Source organism: Amblyomma mixtum, chromosome 3 (assembly GCF_055824585.1).
Source record: "Amblyomma mixtum isolate Tamu chromosome 3, ASM5582458v1, whole genome shotgun sequence".
Taxonomy (NCBI): domain Eukaryota; kingdom Metazoa; phylum Arthropoda; class Arachnida; order Ixodida; family Ixodidae; genus Amblyomma; species Amblyomma mixtum.
This window is the reverse complement of record NC_143014.1, coordinates 252358612-252383664: the sequence shown is the minus strand read 5'-3', so window position 1 is coordinate 252383664 and position 25053 is coordinate 252358612. Positions and strand designations below refer to the sequence as shown.

The window sequence follows — 25053 nt, the reverse complement described above, 5'->3', positions numbered from 1 at the left end:
ACTGCAAGTTAATGCTTGGTCAGGCATGTTATTACCCTGCTGTAAAATTTTTGAGAACTGTGGACAAATGTGCAGAGTAGTAAGAAGGGTACGAAAATCACTTCACAAATAAATTAGCTATAATAAGGGAGTAATTACTCATTGGCATCCACCCGAGCGCAGCCATACGGCTACAAAGGAAAGCTTTACAGCTTTCTCAGAAACTTCGTAGTTAAAGAAAAATTCGTCCTGGTCCGGGGTTCGAACCCAGGACCACCGCTTCCCCGGAGCAGTCGCTCTACCATTTGAGCTAACCAGGATGGCAAGCTTATGGTAGGACGAGCGCGAATTGATCAATAACTCGGGGGATTCCCCTAAACATTTGACCAACACAGTTCCCACTTCGAGTTATTGATCAATTCGCTCTCGTCCTACCATAAGCTTGCCATCCTGGTTAGCTCAATTGGTAGAGCGACTGCTCTGGTGAAGCCGTGGTCCTGGGTTCGAACCCCGGACCAGGACGAATTTTTCTTTAACTACGAAGTTTCTGAGAAAGCTGTAAAGCTTTCCTTTGTTGCCGTATGGCTGCGCTCGGGTGGATGCCAATGAGTAATTACTCCCTTATTACAAATCTACTCCACCTTGGGGGATTCCCCTAAACATTTGACCAAATTAGCTATATAGGAGGCGCATTCCTGGCCTTGAAAAGGCGACAAAGGGGTTATTGTAAAGGTATAATATTGTGTGAATTGTGACAACACTCTCAACACAGCAGCTCTCGTTCGATGCTCGCCATATAGAATATACGAGTGGCGACAACAGATACCCTTGGTGCCGACCTTTCATCACTGCGATGGGGCTGATCCAGGACCCGAAGTGTGCGACGCTTGGTTTTTCTCACAGAGACGTAGAATGTCGGCCAGCAGAAGCTCCGGAGGCCCCAGGTCAGAGTCCGACAGGGAGGTAAAAACATGGGTAAAAGCAAGGCATGGGGTACGCTGTCATGTACGCTTGCTCGACATCGAGTATAACCGTATGGGCGAACTAAATGCCTTTGAGCCGACGGTCTGGACGAAATTCGTTCATGTGTGCGAACTCTGCCTGACACCATGGCTGCTGCCTTGCCTGAACTGATGCGCTTTAAAAACATTTAAAAGAAATATAAGAAGAAAACCTAACAATTGTATTATTACAGGTGAGTATTTAAGCTGTAATTGAATATTCGAAAAGTTTTTGTCGATTGTATGCGCCCTTTTGTTTAAATATGTTGTCACGTAGTTATGACATACTTTCGTGCATGTCACGAGCGGTCTAGTCCCCCTACCTCGCTGTTGATATGCACGTCACCGGCGTGGCCTATGACGAATTCGGCTTAGTGTTAGATCTTTCCTTACCATGGGTAAACTGACCATTTTCTGAAGGTTTCAATCGATTTGTTTTCTGTAAAAACTATTGGATTCAATATTTATTGCAATAGGTGGTGCCCAGCCTACAGCGGACATTGCATCATGGCGCAGCTTTGTCACGTGAATTCGAACTTCCGGGTCGTTCCTGTGGTTTGGTTTGTGTGCAAATGGACAACTTGCATAATAACGAGCGCCCTCTACAATTTTCCAACCAAAAACCCTCGTACGCAGACGGCAATCTCGCATTCTTCTTCGAAAAGGGAGAGGAGAGACGTCCCTTTATCTGTATGGGAGGGCAATTGTTGAAAGGACAAAATAGAGCCGAGGCGCGAACGAGAAGAGCGGGTGGAGACAGGTGCTCGTCAAGGGAATGCATCATTGTAACTTTTTCACAACTTTTCTTTACACTCTACATCGAAAGCTGGCAATGTCTGGCGGGGCTTCAGGTTCACGCAGATTTGGGGGCTGCCCCGCACACCTTTTCGAAGAAGGACACAGTGCAGGGCTACTGACTCATCTCCCCTCGCGCTAACCCCTTCAGGCAGCGGGGCAGGAAGCGAAAACGTGTCTGTGAACGAGGGTTTTTGGTTGGAAAACATCTTGCTGTAAGTCAGCTTTGCCGCAATTTTGCATGTTGTCCATTGCTTGCAGACATGCGGTTTCGGTCTTTCTCTCCTTAATACTGGCACTCACATTGCTGGAAAAAGGATGTTGTGCACTGCCTCAACCTGCAGAAACTTCACTGCAAACGGATGCAGCATGTTCCCGAGTGCCATCAAGTATAGGGAGCGGCAAAAACAGTGCGCCGTTGCAATCCGCTGGCAGACTGCCGGCGACGGTCAACCCTAGGCTATATGCTTCGAGCATTTTGTTGGTGGCAGAGTTTGAAAGCATTGTGGAAGTTGAAGAATTCTGTTAAGTAGGTTGTTTTCTTTCCTTGAGGAGCACCAATTTCTCCCTCGGACAACTTTGGCGATGTGCCACATCTGGTCTAGCATGACAGCAGCAGCACCGTGCGAGCTATGTTTGCAATTATATGCGGTTTGACCTCTGTCAGTACAGCGTGACAACTTAAGATGTTAAAAGACAGGACTATTTATTCCTCAGACATTTGCGCTGAATGCGAGTAGCTCGAATCCATAGCTAATAAAGGCGTGTGTGGTCACTGCCGTCAGCTGTCGAAGCGGCTACACCGCGACCACATGCGGCGGCGTCTCATTCCCTTGCACTGCTCTGATCGCAATGTTAAGGTATGTTTACGACCACTTGTAAAAGTTATGAATTGTTTTATGAGGCCATTTTCACTAATTTCATGCTCAAACTGAAACACGTCTTCACCAGAACACTAGTCGACATCAGCGCGCAGCAAGTGTAGAAAATTATAATTAAGCAACCTGTTACACTTAAGTTGCCTGCTTGTGTGGACCCGCCTGTTGCTGTAATGTTTCCTCATTTCCTGTGTGCAGAAAAGGAGGCTGATCACATTAAAAAGTGATAAGAATTATTTATCGCCTTTCTTTTCATACTCTGACTCAGTAAGTTGGGAAAAGCTTCACTTCAAGATAACATAATTAAGAAAATAGCAGCCAGCCTAGTTTGGCTGTTTTGCACCTTTCATTATACAGAACTTAGGCGAATTGACATCTGAGACATATGTTATAATACTGTACTGTCACTGTGCAGCAAAGCGTCATTCGTACACTGTGTATGTGCTGAACATATGCATGTGAAGTAAATAAATGTCTACGTCTATAGCTGGCATATGTGACGCATTGCATGCTTGCATGTAGTAATATTGCACTTAATGATTGACTAATTTAGAGGGACATCGGTGATTCCAAGAAGTGCAAGATGCTACAAGGAAGGCAGAGGCTGGTCTAGTGGTCGTTGGGTTCATAATGATCAAGAGTAATAATCATGGTAATTACTAGTTTTTTATTAAAAAGCCAAGGAACACATTGTGTTCACAGACATTCCAGACTTTCTGGTATCACTAGTGTCTTAGGAAAGTTTATCAAAGTGCAAGCTTTGCCGCATTGTTAACGCCAAAGCTAAAACTGGATGCGAATGCCTTTTGTTCAACATTGCACAAGACATTGTAACAGGAACTTGTAGAAGATGCTGAAAACAACTCTTATCAAGCTTCTGTGTGTGCTGTAAAAGCCGAAGCACGATATTTTTTTACGCTCGACCATACTATTTATTATAATTTACTATTTGTCACACAGATCATCTGCATTAACCTCATTTATTACATGTTGTAGAAAATGTGTTGCATAAGGTTTTGCAAGACAAACATATGATGCTGTTACCCACAGGACAAGAAGAGTTTCCCATTAATAGCTGAGAAACTTGCTCCTCTTGCAGTTCAGCAGTAAAGCTCCCTGTGTCAAGAGCTTGTTCTGCTTTTGGCTGGTTTTTGCTTACTATTTTGTCTTTCTGCCTGAAGTTTACATTGTGGTGAAAGTAGCGAAGCTCTGCAGCAGGCTCTGATGCCTTGCTCTGGATTTAGGTTTTCATTAGGAAAAACACAAGGCAAGCTAATCTTTTGCCTAGCTGCTAGTGTTGTTACTTACCTACCTTACCTTAAACACTGTGCATACAGTGTGTAAGTTATACATTTCCACATTTCTATACATAGCTAGGCATCAACAGCTGAGGTGCCAACCATTGGCAATATCTGTCTGTGCACTGGTGGTTCTCCTTCAACTAGGCTCAGAGCACAAAGTATACGACAGCAAAATGGCTGCAGGCTCTCCTCTGCCTTGATGGGAAGCAACATTAATTTTACATCCTGAAGCTAGTGAACATTCAAAAGATGACACAAAACAAAGCATTTATTTTTGTACATTTTTTTTGCCTACATAATGCAGCAACCAGCATTGGGAAATCGAGTACAGAAATTCTTCACATTCAGAGCTGCAAGTTATATGTAAATGGCATGTAATGTCATCTATATATGTAAATGGCACTCTGTGGTGTGTTTTCTACGTTTTGTCATTGTCTGGCGCGCCGAGGCATTTCTTGAAAAACGTCCCACACTACCATGCAGGATGTGAAATGCATTGCAGTACAGTTGCAGTGCTTAACTATACACAGTTAGTTTTGTTTGTGAGCAAAGTTTTTATGCATCCACCAAAGCCGCAGTGAGTGGACGCCTCTCACTGCTGGAATAGCTGCCATGTAACTTGCCCATCCAGGCTCTTGATGCACATATAAGTAGAGGTTTTCAGCCACAAAGTCTCAGTGCATGCTTGTCGGGGCATATAATTCGTACATGCAGAAAGACTACAGTAGCGCTGAAAATTCAACACATTTGTAATGCAGTTGCATTTTTGCATTACAGCTCAACTAAAATTAAATCACTTGACAGAGTTGCTAAGCATGCCAGCTTCTGCAGTAATTATTTCATAAAGCATAGCAAATATCCAACGAAAGCAATTAGCTTGCAAGTGGAAAAACCGACAATAAAACAGATTGTGCCCCTTGCTAAGGTTGTAAAACATTGATAAGTCCACAAACTTTTGAGAGGAGGAGTGACACGTGGGCAATGAGGAACACCATAGTAGAGGCGTCCATATTAATTGAGACCACCGGGAGTTCTTTAACGTGCGCTGACATCGCGCAGCATACCGGCGCCTTTCGCCTCCATCGAAACGCGTCCGCCGCGTCCCGGATCGGGTCCTCCGACCCAGTAGCCGAGCGCCCTAACCGCTAGGCCACCGCGGGGTGTATAGAAAAAGCACCGAAAGTCCTCCGAGGATTTGCACGGTTCAAGCTCTTTGCCGTCACAGCCACCCTGCTACAATGTGCGCGCCAGTGCGCTCATGCGTAATGCTAGGCTGCGGTTGCTGGTAGTCCATATATTCAGCGCCTGGAAGCGCGAAACCTCTAGAAAACATGTACTCTGATATATATTAGAGAACTATGTAGCAGCCGTACGATAACCGTAACAACAGGCGGACTTTTGTAGAGAGTGAATGAAGCGTCCTAAACTTCAGCGCGAAGAGACGACGCATGTCTTAACGTTCGCACTTACAACGCTTTTCCGCCCTTAATTCCAATACGGAACGTCGAGCGCAAGCATAATAATGCACGTAGAACATGCTGACCTTTCTTACGACTTCATTCGCGCGTATTAACAAATTAAGAACGAGTTTAAGCTTCGCAATTCCGCATTTCAAGGAGAGCGCTGTACATGCGCATCTCGCTGAACGAACTGGAAGTCGAGTACCCAGCATGCCTTGAGGCTCGTTCAGATTGAACACCACCTAGTAAACAAACTTTTTTCACTACAAAATATTAAAGTTTGTACTCAATTAACGTTTTATACTGTACTGACGAGGTGTTTAATAAAACTCTAAAAATAGGTGCTGCGAGAAAAGGAAAGCGATGCGCTTGTCTGGCGAATGAAAAGAAGACTGCACTGTGACACGCGCGCCACTCTGGCGAATCTCGCGCAGTCTGGAAGACGCAGAACATTCGTGCGCTGGCTCCGCTGGAATATTCCACGGGATATTGCTGCGAGAGGAAGGTGCCGGATAGAGGTCAGCGAGGCCTTTATCGAGAACATCAATTACGTGGATCCTGTCTTTGGAATCGTGGACTCCGAGCGGCTGATGCCATGGGCCGGGGACAACCTGCTGTGGCGGCTGTTCTTCGCCCCGTGTCTGCCTTGCGAGGAGGTTCTCCCTGCTGCTGTTGCAGTTCGGAGGTAAGGCGCCAGTGTAAATTAGCCTGCTGGCGTTTCTTTTGCAAACTTGCCTGGAAAATTGGTTTTTGGGGAAGGAAATGGCGCAGTATCCGTCTCTCGTATCTCGGTGGACACCTGCGCCACGCCATAAAGGAAGGAAGGTGGGAGTGAAGGAGAGAAAGAGGTGCCGTAGTCTCCGGAATAATTTCGACCACCTGGGGATCTTTAGCGTGCTCTGACGTCGCACAGCACACGGGCGCCTTTTGCGTTCTGCCTCCATCGAAACGCGGCCGCCGCGGTCGGGTTCGACCCCGGGTTCTCCGGCTCGGTATAGGGGCACCTTAACCAGCCACCGAGGCGGGTGAAAAATTCCCTGCTATGCCACATTTGGGAATTTACTCTTCAGCTATCCTTTCTAAAAACTCCTGATGTAAACGCGGCAGTGACGCTTAGGCCGTCGGCGTTCATTAATTGTTCGTTGTCGTTGGCAACGTTCTAGACTTCGACAATTTTGATGAACGGAAGGGTGCATAACTGGCTCCCTGGGTCAGTGGACAGCTCAATCGCGCTTTGAGAAATTGCGAACACAATAAAACTCACAAAAGCAGAATAGCGGTTACTTTTTTAAGTAGCTATGTTTTAAATATTGATCAAAATTAAGTGGAACAAATTAATTAATTAAATATACAACAATAAACATATTTAGTCTAGGCTCAATTCTCGATATTCACATACGCCCATGCTGCCTGTGGCAGCAGCTGTGCATTTATACCCAATTTCACTGCAGCACCTCTGCATTTTACGCAATTTCACTGAACTAAAATTTTTCACCCTTCACTTCTGCTGGTGAAATTAACCTTCTATCCTGGCGATTAGCCTGCGTCTACGACGAACTGGATGTAATATGCCAGTATATTTCGCCAAGTGCAGCCTGCAAGTACCCTAAGGGCGCCCTCGCAAAACAACGCAAGCAAAAGAAACGAAAGACAGTGTGTATCATGGTGGCCATTGCAATAACTGAAAGTGAATTTTCCTTCCAGGGTTTACAGCAGTTGCTATAAGTGCCTTTGCCGAATGCTACTTATTGTGACCATGAAAGCCGGACTGTTTCTTTCGAGCAAATTGGGGATGACGTGGAGACGACGCGGCAAAGGGCAATAATTGGTAGGAGCCGAATGTCTCGCACGAATATTTCTGAGGTCTTCCGGACATGAACCATGGCCACAAAGAAACCGACCGCTACTCGCACTGCAGTCTGAGCGCGCCCCGACAACATGTCGCCAAGCTCTTTTCGGGCTTCCAAAAATGTCACATGATTTCTCCCCTCTAAATTTTCCCTCATCCGTGGAGGAAGGAAAATTTAGAGTCATGAAGGAAGGAAAGCTCAGGAGAGGCCCTCGCTATCCCTGCTGCATGCCAAGAAGTGTGCCGGATATCGTGCTTTTGCAAGGAAAGCGTGGACTTATGGAAGTCTTTCGCCAACGGTGCTGCCAATAGTAACACTGGGCGCTGCGGCGTCATCTGCTGCTTTGCCTGCTACGCTTGCGCATGGGCACCGACACAGCAGCCAAGTGGGGGGAGGGGGGGGGGGGCAGCGGCTTCAAAGCACATGGCGTAACTGCCTTTCCTTAATTAGTTCTTTAATTCCTCTATGTTTAGGGGAGAGGCCGTCCCCTGGCTTTCTGTTAAGGTCATGTAGGAAGGAAAAATTAAAATAGATGCTGTCACGCGACATATTTGAAGCCGGAAACGAGCCCGGCTCCATGTTGTCTGGGCGCGCTCTTGTTTACTTCTCTGCGCATGTGCGTTTGAAACCCAGCGAAGGAGCTAGACTAAAGAGACCCAGGTGCGAATGGGGCTTGATTCTGTGGCCGTTGTTTATGTACAGGAGACCTCGTAAATATTCGTACGAGACATTCGTCTGCTTCCAGTTACTGCTCTTTGCCGCGTCATCTCCACATAATCCCCGCTGTCTTATTCGAACGAAACAGACAGGACTTGCATGATCATAATCAAATAGCATTCGCTGAAGGCACTGATCGCAGCTGTGGTAAGCGGAAGCGCAGGAAGGAACTTCCGCTTTCACTCATTGCCGTAGCCCTCCATGGTACGCAGTGTCTTTCGCCGCTTTTGTCTGCGCCGTTTTGCGACGGTGGAGGCGCGTGCGTGTCCCTGGATTCCTTGCAGGTTGCACTTCGCAAAATATAGTGGTATACTTGCATCCGGTTCATCGTGGTCTCGTGTCAATCTAAGGGCTAGAAGGTTAATTTCACTGGACGAGGTGCAGTGCACAAAATTTTAGATCAGTGAAATTGTGTATACACAGCTGCTGGCAAATAATGGCAGGAGAAAACCATATCTAGCATACGTTTTGAAAAGCATGCCTGTCTGTGTTCTCTCTATTTTTTGATACGAACTCTCACAAATGGCCCCACTGAAATAGAACTTTCCTTCCTTTTATGTGTCTTGGATCGTCCTGTGCATTTCATGATGCTTCCGAACAAACTATCCCACCTTAATGCAGTATAAAGTACTGCCCTTAAACTTATGCTTCCTGAAAAACTATAGTACATGGCTACCCTGGAAGATTTCCGTGTCCAGCTTGCTGACACGAGGCTTATATTTAAATGGCCCTCTGCAACACTGTATTTGAGAGCATAAAGATTTTTGAGTGGACAGGTTTCAAATGTGCTCATCAGGTTGTAAAAAAAAATCTTTTTTTGCTAGAATGAATTTAGAGCTTCATGCATGAGATCCTGAGCAAGGTTTTTGGTGTCGAATGTCGGGTCGTATGTTCGCATAAATGTGGCCCACATACCGTCCACAGGTGAATTACACACACTGGTGGATAGCACAACCCTCTGAGTTTTATGCTGAATGAGTGTGCACGCTTCTGCTTTCGGCTGAGTCGTGAACAATGCTGCCATGCATGTTCACATCCAAGCTTAGTGTTCAACCTGTCTGTTGATGCTGCTCTTGTTGTTGAATGTTGTAATCCACCTCCATTTCGTATGTTTGGGCAGCTGGTTGTGTCAACAGTGCGTCTCCTGCAGCAGTGAGGACTAGAAAAATCCTGCGGTATTTCGGTTTTGGGCTTGAATAATAATTATCTTCATAGCATGTTTTTGTGTGGCTGGCCCTGCCACGAATGTTCTCTGATACAGCAGTGAGGATGGGTAAATATACTAAAAACTTGAGTTCTTGACCCTGAATGCAAATTTTAGTGTCATAATGCGATCATAATGGTGTCCGCACCAATTACTTTTGATTCACAACTCCAAGAGCCACTCAGAGAGGTTACAGAAATTGAGAGGGCCGAAGTGCCTACAGTAGATCGGCAGGAGAGGATGTATCGGGAGGGGGTGTCGCCCTCCTCGCTTAGCCTGAAAGTTAACATAGGAAAACCGTGCTGTACCCTTTTTGCTCAACAAAAAAAGTGCAAGAAATAAATGTTCCAAATAAGACAGCCGCGCTGCCCCACTCCTTAAGAATTATCTATAAATCCACCTTTTGTAGCATGGCAACATAGCATGTTTCACATCGACAGGTCTAGTTAGTGCATAACATATGTGATCCTAGCTGTTCAGACTCCTCGTAGAAGTTTAGGCGCACTCAGTTGCTGCAGTATGTTTCACAGCGGTGTGCACTATTCAACGTGTGTTTCATGTTTAACTTGCAGAGCTGCATGCAGCTCTAGGCACGAATTTTCTAAGCTTGGTGAAATACTAGCTTGTAATGTCACTGCATAGTACCACATTTTACTTGCGATCGCCAATACTGACAATGAAGGTCAATTTATTGCACCTAATGAATGCATTGGATTATTTTTTCTCAACATAACCCAGTAGTGAACGTTGTCAATGTCAACCTGTGAGCACGACCAAGAACAGACGCTCAAGTAGTTAATGAAAGAACGCCTACGCCGCAGCTCTAATGTTACGGCGCAGACTGCTGCTGCCACCCTGTTTGTAAATAGCAACTATGACGCCGTTGCTAAGCTGCGCTCGGACCAGATGGCCTCCCTATTGAAAAAAACCACGTGATTACCTCCACACGTTTCTCCCAGGGCGTTGTATTGGCAAGGCCTCTCCTGAATGTTTCGCGACGTGCTCATATAGGCTGTTTTCATTGGTCCCACCCATTCGCATCACTGGAGTAAGAGAACACGATACGCGATATACATGCAGACGAGCAAAAGAAAACTATCTTTTTTTCTTGATTTTCATATGGAGGATCTTATCTTAATGCGCCGTTTTAAAAAATGAGCCTGCCATGCTGCTGTTCGTTCATCTGCAGTTATCCTGTCCTGTCTATTGCAAAGGGGGGCAAATTAGACATGGAAGATTTGTTTGGTGTGGTGTCATGCGATTTTTGAGGCGCGTTTCTCGGTTCTCTCATCCCTGAGAAAAATTTTTTATAGCGCGGCACTATCGTGGAAGTATTGGTGCCACACCTTCCGTCAAAAAAAAAATGCTACAGTTTTCTTCTCTTCGACTTTCACATCACATCCTGTCTGTCTTGTGTGTTTGATCAAGATGTTTCAAAATAAGATTGTTGCTTGCTAGGCACAATGTTTTCCACCCTGAAACAACTGCTCACTCTATAGCATATTGGGACCGGGGTATGCAACTTCATCCTTCTCACCTGCGTATACTGCTGCTCATCCTTTTCCTGGGTGCGGGGCTACCGCTTGTGGTTGGAGTAAACCGTCTCGGTTATTTTGATTATAATTTGGAGTGTATTCAAAATTCCCCTCAAATGTCAATTACAATGCCCAAAGTTTGCCGTTTTCGATTGCCGTTTGCCGTTTTCGATGCGATTGAATTTTTCTAATTTGTAATGTTCCAAAGCATGGGCGTGCTATATCCTCAATCATTACTTGCACTGGTTGCCAATTTATTTTCGCAGCTATTTTTTGGAGCAAGAAGGCTGGTCTTACCGGTGCGCTTAATGTTTTGAACGAAATTTCGGTTGGAGATGTAGCTGACTGTGAAGGCAGGGGAAGGATGACAGAACTGATGTTCTCGCGTCTTTGTGCTGAGGACTTTCATTATCAGCAACTAGTGAAATACGAACAATGCAATTATGACATGAACAGGAAAACGAGATCATAGTCGGGAGAAGATCAGTACTAGCGTAGGTTGATATCATTTTGAGGGCGGGAAGTATGCCCTTCAGATGTGTTAATGAATTTCGTTTGTATTTTTTGTTGGAGGAATTGCTTGTGTTTTTGCGTTTTCATTTCTAGTTCTCATGTTCGCATTTCATTGGTTGCGAATATTACGGTGCCAACTGTGCCCGCAGTTGCAGTGTCCTCTAGGACAGACCACGTCAACTTGCAAAGAGCAACGTTGGCGCGCGCCTCTTCGTCTGAGCCTGTGTTCCGTGTGCGCAGGTTTCCAAGTTGCTTGTCCCGGTTTTTGTCCAGCATATGCCCGACCGGAGAGGTCAACCGCTACCGCAGTGTGCCTCGCCCCACTGTCCTGTGGCCTTTGCTCGTCGTCCTCTTCTGCTACACCCACCTGAGCGTGCAGAACAAGGGTAAGCATGTTTATGTCCAGGCAACTGTTATTCTGAGTGCCAGGTGAAGCGTAGGACTGCGTGGTTTTATGTTACTTAGCACGCACTACGGAAATCTCAGGGACTACTACCTTAAGACCGTTTCAATGGAAGTTTATATCACTGTAAGCACTGACACCATGACCAAGACGGCTGTGCTACCCACATTCTTGTGCCAGGAGCGGCGTATTTCAAGAATTAGACCAAGTGACACCATTAAGCCAGACCTTAACAGGGAGAGGCAAGGCTAGAAAGAAACAAGGATAGTGGCGCTCTCGTGTGGCTGGCTGAATGTTACGATGCGAAGGTCTTCATTGTGTACTGTTGCTGTGGTGCTAGTACGAGAGTCGACCCCTGGGTTACGCTCACTGGACGAAACTCTGGGCCACGTATTGCAAAACCATATCTTCCAGGGGCACTCGATCAGACGCCGCCGAGAAGTACAACTTCCGCCGCAGAGTTTGTAGTGGAAATGGAGAGCGGGGGTGGCAAAAACTGCTTCTGGATGTGCGGTTGTGATTTCTCCTGCTTATTCTAGTAACGTTGGTTGCAAACAAATGATTCCTTGCATACTGTGCAATCATGAAACGGTTTTCTTTTATTAATATGGTATGCTTTCAACTGCAAAATTTTGTCACTTTTCTTTGCCTTTTTTTCCCCTCTTCCCTTATAAGCCATGGTGCTTGCTAGAGGGTATTGAAAATAAAGATGAATAAATTCAGTCCTTACTCTGTGCTTTCGTTTCCACGTGTAGACAAGCAGATCAAAAGCATGAACGAGCGAATCCAGAGACTCCAGGCAGAGAACTCTGAGCAGAGCCACTCCATCGCCGCTCTGCAGGACAGCCTGGCACAGTACGGATTTTTTGGCTTCTGGCTTTCTTTCTGGGCATTCTTTTTGTGCAGTGGATTATTTTCACTTCCTTTTCATGTATGAGTTTTCACTTTCCTCTTCATTCTTTGTAGGGAGTGTGCGAATATTGAAATTTCTGGATACGGAGCAAAAACTGCTTCAGATATCTAATATCTGTTCAGTATGAAACAATATTTCTGAAAAGACATACAGGCAAACGTCACTGCCCTAATTCTTTTTTTTTTCAAAATATTGGATTGTCTTTGCAACTGAAGTAAATCAAACACTACGGATTCAGGACAACATGGAAAAAGAAAACAAAAGCACGTAAATATACACTACTTGATTAGGGATTAGACACTTGACACTACTTGATTAAAACAGTATGAAACCTACAATGTGGTCATGCAAAAGGAGTAACAAAACGAAATCCTTAAATTGGCACATCACTGTCAACTAAACATATCATTAGTGCTAATAAAACCTCATTATTCACATTTGAAGGGGCCAGAAGAAATGTCATAGGAAGGAATGCACGGCAAACAGCCGCCGTCGCCACGGGCTAGGGGCAAAATTTAGAAACCGCAGCTATGAAACGGCCAGGCTGCTTTTCTGTCAAGTGAGAGGGGGACTTCCAATTGTGGCTGTGCCTGCTGTAACACGCAGTTCGGAGGTGCGAGGGATGCAATGCAGCGTGATATATAGGCCGCCGCAGTGGCTCAGTAGTCAAGGCTGCTGACCCAAAAGACGCAGGTTCGATCCTGGCTGCGGCGGTCGGATTTTGATGGAGGTGAAATTGTGGGGGCCCATGTACTGTGATGTCTGCAACACGTTAAAGATCTTCAGGTGGTCGAAATTTCTGCAGCCCTTCACTACGGTATTCCTTATACCCTGAGTTTCTTTGGAATGTACCCCCATACATATTCATATTCGAACTTTCGACTATTCGCACACCCTTATTTCTTAGGCATTTCCAGCTGTAGTCATACCTCATTAATGTGGACGCTGGTTCCCTACCAAAACTGTGTATAAAGCGAGTCGTCTGTTGTAGAACGGAGCGTTCAATGATATCAACCAGATGTTTTGTGTATATCTGCCGTTACAAAGGCATGAATATATGCCAGTTTTTTAAAAGAAACACTGGTGCAATCGCAGCTCATGAATTAATTTTTCATTGACTGTTTAAAAAAAATCTGCTAAAAGGTAATCGCATAATATTGCTCATTGGTAGTGTACAATACCTGAATCCTTTAGAGCTGGAGCAAGCAGTTAAGGAAACCTGCCTATTTATAACCTCTGTTTTGTTACGGCACTTGTAAGAAATCACATAGCTATGATGGGGTGCATCTGATGGTAGCAACGAGAGTAGCATTAGCATCGGCATCAGAGGCTCCTGGTTAAGCGAGGTGTAGTCTGAAGAAAAATGCAATGAATGAGTTTAGCTTTCATACTCTGTTTTGCTTCTGGACGTAGAGGTGGGAGAGGGGGGTCTCAACACTTCCTTTCTTAAACGGGTTCCTTCTACTTTTTTTTCATAGACTGCAGGCACAGAACAAGTTCCTGGAGGACAAGGCCACCTCCCTGGAGAAAGTGCACGATCACTACGACGCAGTCATCCGCCAGAACATCTCGCTCCAGATCAAGGCAAGCTATTTAAAGCAGTTTGTTACGCACTGACAGCAAGAGGCGATGATTTGCAGCAACGTGCTGTTGCGTGAAGCCTTTGAGCACTGGGCTGGCAGCTTCCAAACCACTGTCACTTAGTTCGTCTCTCGGGTTCTGGATTTGCAGAAAATTTCACCTATCACGTGGAAGTAGCTTGTGAGTCTGGCCAATAGCAGAAGACTTTTCAGTGTGTCTATTTTGTGAGTGAGGTTTTTCTCTAGCATGGTTTCCACAAAAAAAGTTGCCAACAGTCTCCATGCTGCTGACGCTTGCTTCTTCATGAGCATACTAGAGGAGGCATTGTCATGAGTCATGATTCAAAGCTGTTAAGTGAAAGCCTGATAGAAGTAGTGCTACGAGAAATGATGTGGCATGCGTGTCACTTCTCAAACACCACAAAATATAGTTTAGTGGCTCTACGCTGTGTCCTTTAGAAATGCAAAGTGTACCGAAGATATATTTTCATTGTTTCTATTGTACTTAGTGCCGTTTACTCCAAGCAATTCACCGACAATTATGGTATTTTGAAATGTGAAATGTGAGTGCAGCTCTTTAGGTGTTTTCATTTTGTGCACTCTTCTTTGAAGCTAGAACTGCAGCGCAGGCTGACCAATTTTGGTAAACGTCCTTCATATACAGGGCACGCTGCATCTGTTCGTCACTTTGTGGCAAAGCAGGTGCGCATGCACCCACATAGCGTCCACAGTACAAACTCTCTCTCACCCTGCCGCTGTGTCTCGCGCCACCATTGGCCAGGATAGGAGTGAGGTTTCCAGAGGTTTTTGAGTTTCTTCTCTCCTACTCAGCGCACTACGAATATCCTGACATCATTCCTGGTGAGATAGCATTTCCAATGTCCTTTTTTCAACAGTTATAGCTGTTGAGCTTCTAATTAGTGTTGGTATAGGAGACACCACTGGCCACAAAGACTGTTGAAGCCGCTGCGGTGTCTCAATAGTTATGGTGCTCGGTTGCTGACCTGAAAGACACTGGAGTTCGGTCCCAGCCACGGCGGTTGCATTTTGATGGGGGCGAAATTCTGGAGGCCCATGTACTGTGTGACGTCAACACACGTTAAAGAACACAGGTGGGCGAAATTCCAGAGCCTTCCTCTGCGGCGTCCCTCGTAGCCTGAGTCGTTTTGGTACAGTAAACCCTATGAAACAAACAAAACAAATGAACAGAGACTGTTCTCAGATTTTGATTTTGGTGTGCTGTATGATTGGTCCGCTGGTGGTCACATGATGTTAATGATGTCACGACCCTCCGAACCAATAGGGGCAGTTCATTACATAGTACTTTTCAGTTCGCTGGCCAGTGCACGAAAGCACTAAGCTTTCAGGTAAGGATAGAAGGTAAGGATAGAAGGTAAGGATAGAAGGAAAAGGTAAGGATAGAAGTGATTAATATGTCGCACAATTTCGCACCGGTAAAATTGAGAAAGTAAACTTGCCCCCTAGAGGGTGCCCTCTGTTAGGGTGCAGTGTATAGAAAGGTGTTTTGTAGGCTACGTAAAATATTCAAGTACTGTATTTTCCTGTCTACAACTCACATTTTGTGTAAGTTAAGCCCCTTGCAAACAGGTAGCTTTGCCAAAAAAAAAGAAAAATTTGCATTGTGCAAAATGGACCAGTCATGCTGTGTACGAAAGCTAACAAATGTGCTGAGGATCTTTTTATGAAATGCAATGGAAATATGCCCTTGATGCACCCGACGCTTCACTGCGATTCCATTGGGGATCTGTGCTAGGACGCCTGCAGGTGCCTGTATCTGGAGGCGTCAGATTAAACCAAAGCGCCAATTGTGGGCTCAGAACAATGAATGCTTCCCCCAAGAAAATTCGCTGCACCTCACCGCAGCGTTTGGACGTGACTATATTAAAAAAGAAACTGCAGCAGTAATCTGGAAACTATATTTCAAGCAAAGAATTCCTCTTAAGCACCCGGCTTGGTGGGGAGCAAGCATATTGGGTGAAACTGGCACCTTACATGTGTTAACTTCTCCTATATATTTCGGAATTAGTGTGCATAAGAAACTGAGTGTTCATGCATACACGTAGACTGGTGGGAGAAATGGTACATCTTTGCGCAAATGTAATGCGAAAGCTTGCTAGAGCTGCTGGTGAGTTTCTTTTCACAGCGCTTATCTGAGAGGAATTAAAGGTTTGTATGAAATGGATGCCTGATATTTCTCAAGATAGATCTCTAGGAGATGCAGCTCGGTGTGAAGGGAAGAGAAAGATGTCTAAACTGCGGTAGTTGCGTTTATGCACAGAAGCTGCTGCGTGGTACTAATTGAGGTCGCACTGACGGCGAACATGCCTACAACATATAAACAGCAGCGACTGCTGCGAAAGAGCGCCGTTTGTGCACGGCTCTATGTTCAAACTTGTATTTCCTTATTCGCAGGTGTGTGCGTCTCTCCTTGCGGCGTGGGTGCTTCCCAGCATGTACCCTGCTGTGGAAGATGGCTCCCATCACCGGAATGCGGCCTTCGCTCGTCTTCCTCTTCTGCCGCATCGGCCTAGGCGAGGAGATGAGCGGTAAGACGGCATACGTTCAGGCTTGGGTTCTGTGGCACCATGGCTCAGGCCACTGCTATTCCGGCAATATTTGGTTGTGTGCCATTAAGGAGCCTAGCACATTATACAACGAGAACCGCAGAAAACAAGGCCATGTGATGGGTCATTTGCAATATCTGAAGAGTTAACCAACGTGACTCTGAAGCTTGTCCTACAGCTGGTCTTGAAAAGTGTTTTTTTTTTTCAGAACGAAAATGGTGCGGTATCTGTCACAGATCTCGGTACACACCTGAACCGTGCCGTAAGGGAAGGGATAAAGGAGGGAGTGAGAGAAGAAAGAGGTGCTGCAGTGTAGGGCTCCGGAATAATTTCGACCAACTGGAGATCTTTATTCCCATGTGCCCACACTGTAAACAAAAAATGTCTTGAAGAAAGCATAATGACACCAGGCAGCATTTGTAATTGCTGCCAAGCACCTACACTTTTGCCGCTTATGCCGACCACACACGAAACAGTGATGTAGGAGTTATTTCTGTTCTTGGTATAATATGTGCATGGCGCGCCTATGTTAAGAGATCTCGAATGGTCCGTAGCACAGGATTTAAAGCGACATTTGACTGCTGTGACGTTTAAGCGCAGTCGATTTGTTATACTTACTTCGAAGTCTAAGTCTATGTGTTCCTACTCGTATGTTACAATGTGTTAATTATGAATACATTCAGAGTATACTGCCAGTTACACTAGAAAATAAATTGACGCAGGGCAAGGTAGTTGTGAGGATGATATTAGGAGAATGAGATAAAGCTCACCTTAACCCCAAAAAGATGGTTTTTTGATGTGGTAGGTCAAAATGTGCTATTCGGAGATAGGAAACGGCCAAGGTGGGACTTAAGTTCTTGCATGGCTGATTATGTGTTCTATGGGCTCTCTGTTCTTGAGAACAGCGAACAATATTTAGCGACTATGAGTAGAATGAAGAACATTGAGTGCGTAGAAGAATGATAAATGCAGTCATCAGCGATAAGGGCACCATCTAAATTGCAGTGAGATTGTGTATCTTGACATCAGAAATGTGTAGATTTTATCAATGCAGTAAGATTGCGGTCGGATAGTAAGAGGAGGAAGATAGCAAGAACTTATAATGAAGGAGCACGTGCTCATCGAGCCCTTCAGGCAAACCAGAATTTGGTGACCGAAGGCGTAGCCCCAAAATTCCCGTACATAAGGCACGGAGTGGATTACACCGGGGGTGACCGGCATGTTGGTGCATTGGGAATGCTTTTAGTGTGCTAGCATTAGGCGTCCCATTCACAAGAAAAGCTGGCTCTCCTCCACGTCACGAAAGAGAGGTGGCAACCTGCCCACCGGGTTGTGGGCAGCCTGGACGCCATGTCAGGCAGCATTGAAATTCTAATAAATTCAATGCGATTTCCACCTTCCCACTGCAGCACTGTGTATCAGCTGATTCGTGGAAAGATAGACAGCCTCACGAAACACTGCCTGTGCAAAAATGAGCATGACGCGAGCTTGGGAACAGCACTCTGCGTCTCACAAGCCCCAGCGTCTCGCAAGCACAGCCATCTGCCGGTGCGGCGATCCATTGCTCAACCGCTGCACCAGTAGTGGTATGAGGACTTCCCACAATCTATGACTCTCTGTTCATAAACAGGGGCACTTACACGAGAGGGATCTGTAATGCTATCGTATTGCACTGTTAATGGTAGGTTAGGCGTTGTCCAAGTTTTTTCCTCGCCCTCTAGCATCGTGAGACCGCGAGGTATGTCTCAGGTGTGGCGGTGTAGAGGTGTTGGATCATTAAGGTCAGTTAAAGGCCAAATGAACCTCAGGCTTCATGCACACGCTCGAGACATTGTTGTCTAGACGCGGCTTGGCATCTGTAACGTTGAGTGCTGTCCGGACACTGGATAAGCAGCGCGCCCGCCCTGCCACCTTGGCAGGTGGGTTGATCGCGAGAGGCTGCTCACTCCAGTGAACGGTGCGGCCTATTACTGCAGTGCCCCGTGTCTACCAGAGCATTGTCAGTGCTAACGCATTCAGCCCAAATCTCTCTCTCACCACCACAACGTACCTCAAAGTGCTATCTATCGGGTTGCAAATGAAAGACGGGACTCCATCGCATGCTCAGTGCGGTCTTCTTTTCATTGCGATTCCTTTTTTGCATGCAACAGTGTACTTTGCCAGTAAGTAAAACGTCTATTTCGAAAGGAGGTATTGCACCGAACGTTGTGTTCTGTTCATTGTGCCCCGAGGACACTGCGCGTTCTCATTGGCGATGATAAATAAGAGCTTGTGTAGTGCACACTGAAACTCTCGATGCTTTAAAAGCTACGCAGAAACAGAGGCACTGAGGTGAGAAACACTACGGCCCGAAAGCGAGACTGCCGTACGGAGGCACTAATAGTGGCCGAGTGTGCACCGAGACTTTGAGCCGAGTGGTGAAGTGATGGGGCAGGGAAAGAATTGCAAGCTATCGCCAGGTTGGATCACAGACTGTACTGGCATGTTCAGCAGCTTTCACACGTGCGATGTGTGACATGAATTTCGCTAAGTGTCTGTTTTCATTATTCAAGCATGCAATTGTAAATCTGGTCAACTCCTGCGAGGCAATAGTCAGTAAATCCTCCCCACACTTTTCGTAAACTTTCACCATGTCTTCAGATGTAACGAAAAATTTCAGTCAAAGTGCATGGTTTCGTGCCCCCTAAATGTATACCACCGTGGCCGGGAATCCAACCCACAACCTTTACCTGCACCACTGAGCATCACAGCAAATGAGCCTTTGTGGCGAGTTTGTATGAGATGTTTGGGATTTCTGGAATGATACTATTCTTGCGGTACCTAAAGAGGGTGGCAACTTTCTCCATCACGTCGCTTAATATGAAACAGCCGTATGTATCGTTGAACTCCAGTTGGTTGTTTTGAAGAGATATATTTGACCTAGAGGAGGGCGTGAAAGCCACATCAATGTTTTTTTTTTTTTTTACGCAGTGCCTGCCAGGAGGAGGTAGCGGCCAGCCTTACTTCCCTGAATATCCACTGCAGGGGGCTGGGGGTTCCAGGGACCTTTGGAATCTGCTGATGTTCATATTTTTAGTATAGCGAAATGTTTGTTTTATGCGACTGATTGTGAAATTGTTAAAATGTAATTAAATGTTTTGTACGTGTCTTTGGACTTTTCAGCAAGTTCCTGGTAGCTTTTTTGCTACAATGAAAGCACGGACCCTTATTGTGTGTTTGCATGCTCTGTGTGATATCACACATCACTGCAAGTTAATGCTTGGTCAGGCAAGTTATTACCCTGCTGTAAAATTTTTTGAGAACTGTTGACAAACGTGCAGAGTAGTAAGAAGGGTACGAAAATCACTTCACAAATAAATGAGCTATAATAAGGGAGTAATTACTCGTTGGCATCCACCCAAGCGCAGTCATACGGCTACAAAGGAAAGCTTTACAGCTTTCTCAGAAACTTCGTAGTTAAAGAAAAATTCGTCCTGGTCCGGCGTTTGTACCCGGGACCACCGCTTCACCGGAGCAGTCACTCTACCAATTGAGCTAACCAGGACGGCAAGCTTATGGTAGGACGAGAGCGAATTGATCAATAACTCGAAGTGGGAACTGTGTTGGTCAAATGTTTAGGGGAATCCCCCAAGGGAGTAATTACTCATTGGCATCCACCCAAGCGCAGCCATACGGCTACAAAGGAAAGCTTTACAGCTTTCTCAGAAACTTCGTAGTTAAAGAAAAATTCGTCCTGGTCCGGCGTTTGAACCCGGGACCACCGCTTCACCGGAGCAGTCGCTCTACCAATTGAGCTTAACTGGACGGCAAGCTTACGGTAGGACGAGAGCAAGTTGATCAATAACTCGGGGGATTCCCCTAAACATTTTACCAACACAGTTTTCACTTCGAGTTATTGATCAATTCGCTCTCGTCCTACTATAAGCTTGCCGTCCTTGTTAGCTCAATTGGTAGAGCGACTGCTCTGGTGAAGCGGTGGTCCTGGGTTCGAACCCCGGACAAGGACGAATTTTTCTTTAACTACGAAGTTTCTGAGAAAGCTGTAAAGCTTTCCTTTGTAGCCGTATGGCTGCGCTCGGGTGGATGCCAATGAGTAATTACTCCCTTATTACAAATCTACTCCACCTTGGGGGATTCCCCTAAACATTTGACCAAATTAGCTATATGAGAGGTGCATTGCTGGCCTTGAAAAGGCGACAAAGGGGTTATTGTAAAGGTATAAGATTGTGTGAATTGTAACAACACTCTCAACACAGCAGCTCTCGCTCGATGCTCGCCATATAGAATATACGAGTGGCGACAACAGATACCCTTGGTGCCGACCTTTCATCACTGCGATGGGGCTGATCCAGGACCCGAAGTGCGCGACGATTGGTTTTTCTCACAGAGACGTAGAATGTCGGCCAGCAGAAGCTCCGGAGGCCCCAGGTCAGAGTCCAACAGGGAGGTAAAAACATGGGTAAAGGCAAGGCATGGGGTACGCTGTCATGTACGCTTGCTCGACATCGAGTATAAACGTATGGGCGAACTAAATGCCTTTGAGCTGACGGTCTGGACGAAATTCGTTCATGTGTGCGAACTCTGCCTGACGCCATGGCTGCTGCCTCGCCTGAACTGATGCGCTTTAAAAACATTTAAAAGAAATATAAGAAGAAAACCTAACAATTGTATTATTACAGGTGAGTATTTAAGCTGTAACTGAATATTCGAAAAGTTTTTGTCGATTGTATGCGCCCTTTTGTTTAAATATGTTGTCACGTTTTTATGACATACTTTCGTGCATGTCACGAGCGGTCTAGCCCCCCTACCTCGCTGTTGATACGCGCGTCACCGGCGTGGCCTATCAAGAATTCGGCTTAGTGTTAACTCTTTCCTTACCATGGGGAAACTGACCATTTTCTGAAGGTTTCAGTAGATTTTTTTTCTGTAAAAACTATTGGATTCAATATTTATTGCAATAGGTGGTGCCCAACCTATGGCAGGCATTGCGGCATGGCGCAGCTTTTTCACGTGAATTTGAACTTCCGGGTCGTTCCTGTGGTTTGGTTTGTGTGCGAATTGCTTGCAGACATGCGGTTTCGGTCTTTCTCTCCTTAATACTGGCACTCACATTGCTGGAAAAAGGATGTTGTGCACTGCCTCAACCTGCAGAAACTTCACTGCAAACGGATGCAGCATGTTCCCGAGTGCCATCAAGTATAGGGAGCGGCAAAAACAGTGCGCCGTTGCAATCCGCTGGCAGACTGCCGGCGACGGTCAACCCTAGGCTATATGCTTCGAGCATTTTGTTGGTGGCAGAGTTTGAAAGCATTGTGGAAGTTGAAGAATTCTGTTAAGTAGGTTGTTTTCTTTCCTTGAGGAGCACCAATTTCTCCCTCGGACAACTTTGGCGATGTGCCACATCTGGTCTAGCATGACAGCAGCAGCACCGTGCGAGCTATGTTTGCAATTATATGCGGTTCGACCTCTGTCAGTACAGCGTGACAACTTAAGATGTTAAAAGACAGGACTATTTATTCCTCAGACATTTGCGCTGAATGCGAGTAGCTCGAATCCATAGCTAATAAAGGCGTGTGTGGTCACTGCCGTCAGCTGTCGAAGCGGCTACACCGCGACCACATGCGGCGGCGTCTCATTCCCTTGCACTGCTCTGATCGCAATGTTAAGGTATGTTTACGACCACTTGTAAAAGTTATGAATTCTTTTATGAGGCCATTTTCACTAATTTCATGCTCAAACTGAAACACGTCTTCACCAGAACACTAGTCGACATCAGCACGCAGCATGTGTAGAAAATTATAATTAAGCAACCTGTTACACTTAAGTTGCCTGATTGTGTGGACCCGCTTGTTGCAGTAATGTTTCTTCATTTCCTGTGTGCAGAGAGGGGCTGATCGCATTAAAAAGTGATAAGAATTATTTATCACCTTTCTTTTCATACTCTGACTCAGTAAGTTGGGAAAAGCTTCACTTCAAGATAACATAATTAAGAAAATAGCAGCCAGCCTAGTTTGGCTGTTTTGCACCTTTCATTATACAGAACTTAGGCGAATTGACATCTGAGACATATGTTATAATACTGTACTGTCACTGTGCAGCAAAGCGTCATTCGTACACTGTGTATGTGCTGAACATATGCATGTGAAGTAAATAAATGTCTACGTCTATAGCTGGCATATGTGACGCATTGCATGCTTGCATGTAGTAATATTGCACTTAATGATTGACTAATTTAGAGGGACATCGGTGATTCCAAGAAGTGCAAGATGCTACAAGGAAGGCAGAGGCTGGTCTAGTGGTCGTTGGGTTCATAATGATCAAGAGTAATAATCATGCTAATTACTAGTTTTTTATTAAAAAGCAAAGGAACACATTGTGTTCACAGGCATTCCAGACTTTCTGGTATCACTAGTGTCTTAGGAAAGTTTATCAAAGTGCAAGCTTTGTCGCATTGTTAACGCCAAAGCTAAAACTGGATGCGAATGCCTTTTGTTCAACATTGCACAAGACATTGTAACAGGAACTTGTAGAAGATGCTGAAAACAACTCGTATCAAGCTTCTGTGTGTGCTGTAAAAGCCGAAGCATGATATTTTTTTACACTCGACCATACTATTTATTATAATTTACTATTTGTCACACAGATCACCTGCATTAACCTCATTTATTACATGTTGCAGAAAATGTGTTGCATAAGGTTTTGCAAGACAAACATATGATGCTGTTACCCACAGGACAAGAAGAGTTTCCCATTAATAGCTGAGAAACTTGCTCCTCTTGCAGTTCAGCAGTAAAGCTCCCTGTGTAAGAGCTTGTTCTGCTTTTGGCTGGTGTTTGCTTACTATTTTGTCTTTCTGCCTGACGTTGTTTACATTGCGGTGCCAGTAGCGAAGCTCTGCAGGAGGCTCTGATGCCTTGCTCTGGCTTTAGGTTTTCATTAGGAAAAACACAAAGCAAGCTGATCTTTTGCCTAGCTGCTAGTGTTGTTACTTACCTACCTTGCTTTGAACACTGGGCATACAGTACGTAAGTTATACATTTCCACATTTCTATACATAGCTAGGCATCAACAGCTGAGGTGCCAACCATTGGCAATATCTGTCTGTGCACTGGTGGTTCTCCTTCAACTAGGCTCAGAGCACAAAATATATGACAACAAAATGGCTACAGGCTCTCCTCTGCCTTGATGGGAAGCAACATTAATTTTACATCCTGAAGCTAGTGAACATTCAAAAGATGACGCAAAACAAAGCATTTATTTTTGTACATTTTTTTTCATCTACATAATGCAGCAACCAGCATCGGGAAATCGAGTATAGAAAGTAGTAGTAGAAGACGTTTATTCGGCCAAAATTTACAGGCCGAGCATATCGACCGCCTGGGCGACCAGAAGTCGCTGTTCTTCCTCCCCTTCAGCGCCAAGGCAGTCGAGCCAGGTGGTGATGGATAAAGAAGGTGGGGGGTAGGAATCAACCCGACTGCTGAGCAGCCGGGCAATAGAAGAGGCAATGGGCAAGGTCCGCATAGATACAGGGGCAGTTGGGACAGGAAGGGTCCGATCGATAGCGATAGAGAAAGAGGCGAGACGGGGTGATGATTGCATTCATTTGAACGTGCCGAAGAAGGCGAGCCTCCGGCACTGTGAGTGATGGATGAGGGGGAGGGTAAAGGCGTTTGTCGAGGCGGAGCTCGAGGTAGACCTCTTTTATGGTGTGGCGAAGGGTGAGTCTCCCACCGTCCTCCGAGGGCTTGGGCCAGGGGATCAACGGTGCCCGGAAAAGTGTGTCACGGGCGAGCTGATGAGCCAGCTCATTGCCGTCAATCCCTGAATGCCCAGGGACCCAGCGGAGGAAAACGATGGAAGGCTGCAAAGCGGAGACCGCTCGTTCGACCTCCTGTTGAAGAGAAGGGGTTAGGGTGCGTTTCTGTATGTGGTGTATAGCGGCTTGTGAGTCTGAATAGACTGTGTACTCTTGAAGAGAGGGAAGGAGGGCAAATGACTGGAGGGCATGCGCAATGGCGAGGATCTCGAGGGACAATGCATCCGGAGGGCGTAGAAACGGCCCGCTGGTGTGAGTTTCAGGAGCGGGGAGGTGGGGGTGGTACAGGGCGTAGCCGCAGGAACCTCGAGGAGCCACGAAGGAGGCATCCGTGTAAGCTACACCCTGGGTATCAAAGAGAGGGGAATGGTGCTGTGCGGCCGCATGACGACGGCCGGCGTGCAGAACGGGGGACATGTTGGACGGAAGGGGGAGGATCCGAAGATTGGGAGCGGGGGTGCGAATAGGAGAGGTAAATGGGGCGCAGAGAATGGGCGAGATACCCGCTTGAGTCAGTAAC

General features: G+C 45.9%; 1 protein-coding gene and 2 non-coding genes across 4 annotated transcripts; all 3 read left to right on the top strand.

Moving 5' to 3' along the window:
- The first annotated feature begins 427 nt into the window (after positions 1–427).
- TRNAT-GGU (transfer RNA threonine (anticodon GGU)) lies at positions 428–501 on the top strand. The gene has a single exon. It is a non-coding gene; the product is annotated as a tRNA-Thr (tRNA).
- Positions 502–672: 171 nt separating this feature from the next.
- LOC149354363 (uncharacterized) lies at positions 673–19862 on the top strand. Of its 2 annotated transcripts, none has more exons than XM_089583300.1 (6): positions 673–6099; positions 11507–11619; positions 12392–12491; positions 14028–14133; positions 16563–16696; positions 19685–19862. In XM_089583300.1, the coding sequence occupies exons 1-6, from the start codon at positions 5795–5797 to the stop codon at positions 19773–19775; spliced, it is 849 nt and encodes a 282-aa protein (XP_089439426.1). In that variant the 5' UTR covers positions 673–5794; the 3' UTR covers positions 19776–19862. The 2 variants fall into 2 exon arrangements, with proteins under 2 accessions (XP_089439426.1, XP_089439425.1); XM_089583299.1 differs by having other exon boundaries at positions 1501–6099; positions 11474–11619.
- A 784-nt stretch (positions 19863–20646) lies between these two features.
- On the top strand, positions 20647–20720 carry TRNAT-GGU (transfer RNA threonine (anticodon GGU)). The gene has a single exon. It is a non-coding gene; the product is annotated as a tRNA-Thr (tRNA).
- The last annotated feature ends 4333 nt before the right edge of the window (positions 20721–25053 follow it).

Bases quoted from the DNA above. Each gene is read 5' to 3' on its own strand.
- LOC149354363 (XM_089583299.1), top strand. From the start codon at position 5,795: ATGAAAAGAAGACTGCACTGTGACACGCGCGCCACTCTGGCGAATCTC. The intron at 11,620-12,391 runs GTAAGCATGTTT...TTCCACGTGTAG, and splicing joins CCTGAGCGTGCAGAACAAGG to ACAAGCAGATCAAAAGCATG. The intron at 12,492-14,027 runs GTACGGATTTTT...TTTTTTTCATAG, and splicing joins CTGCAGGACAGCCTGGCACA to ACTGCAGGCACAGAACAAGT.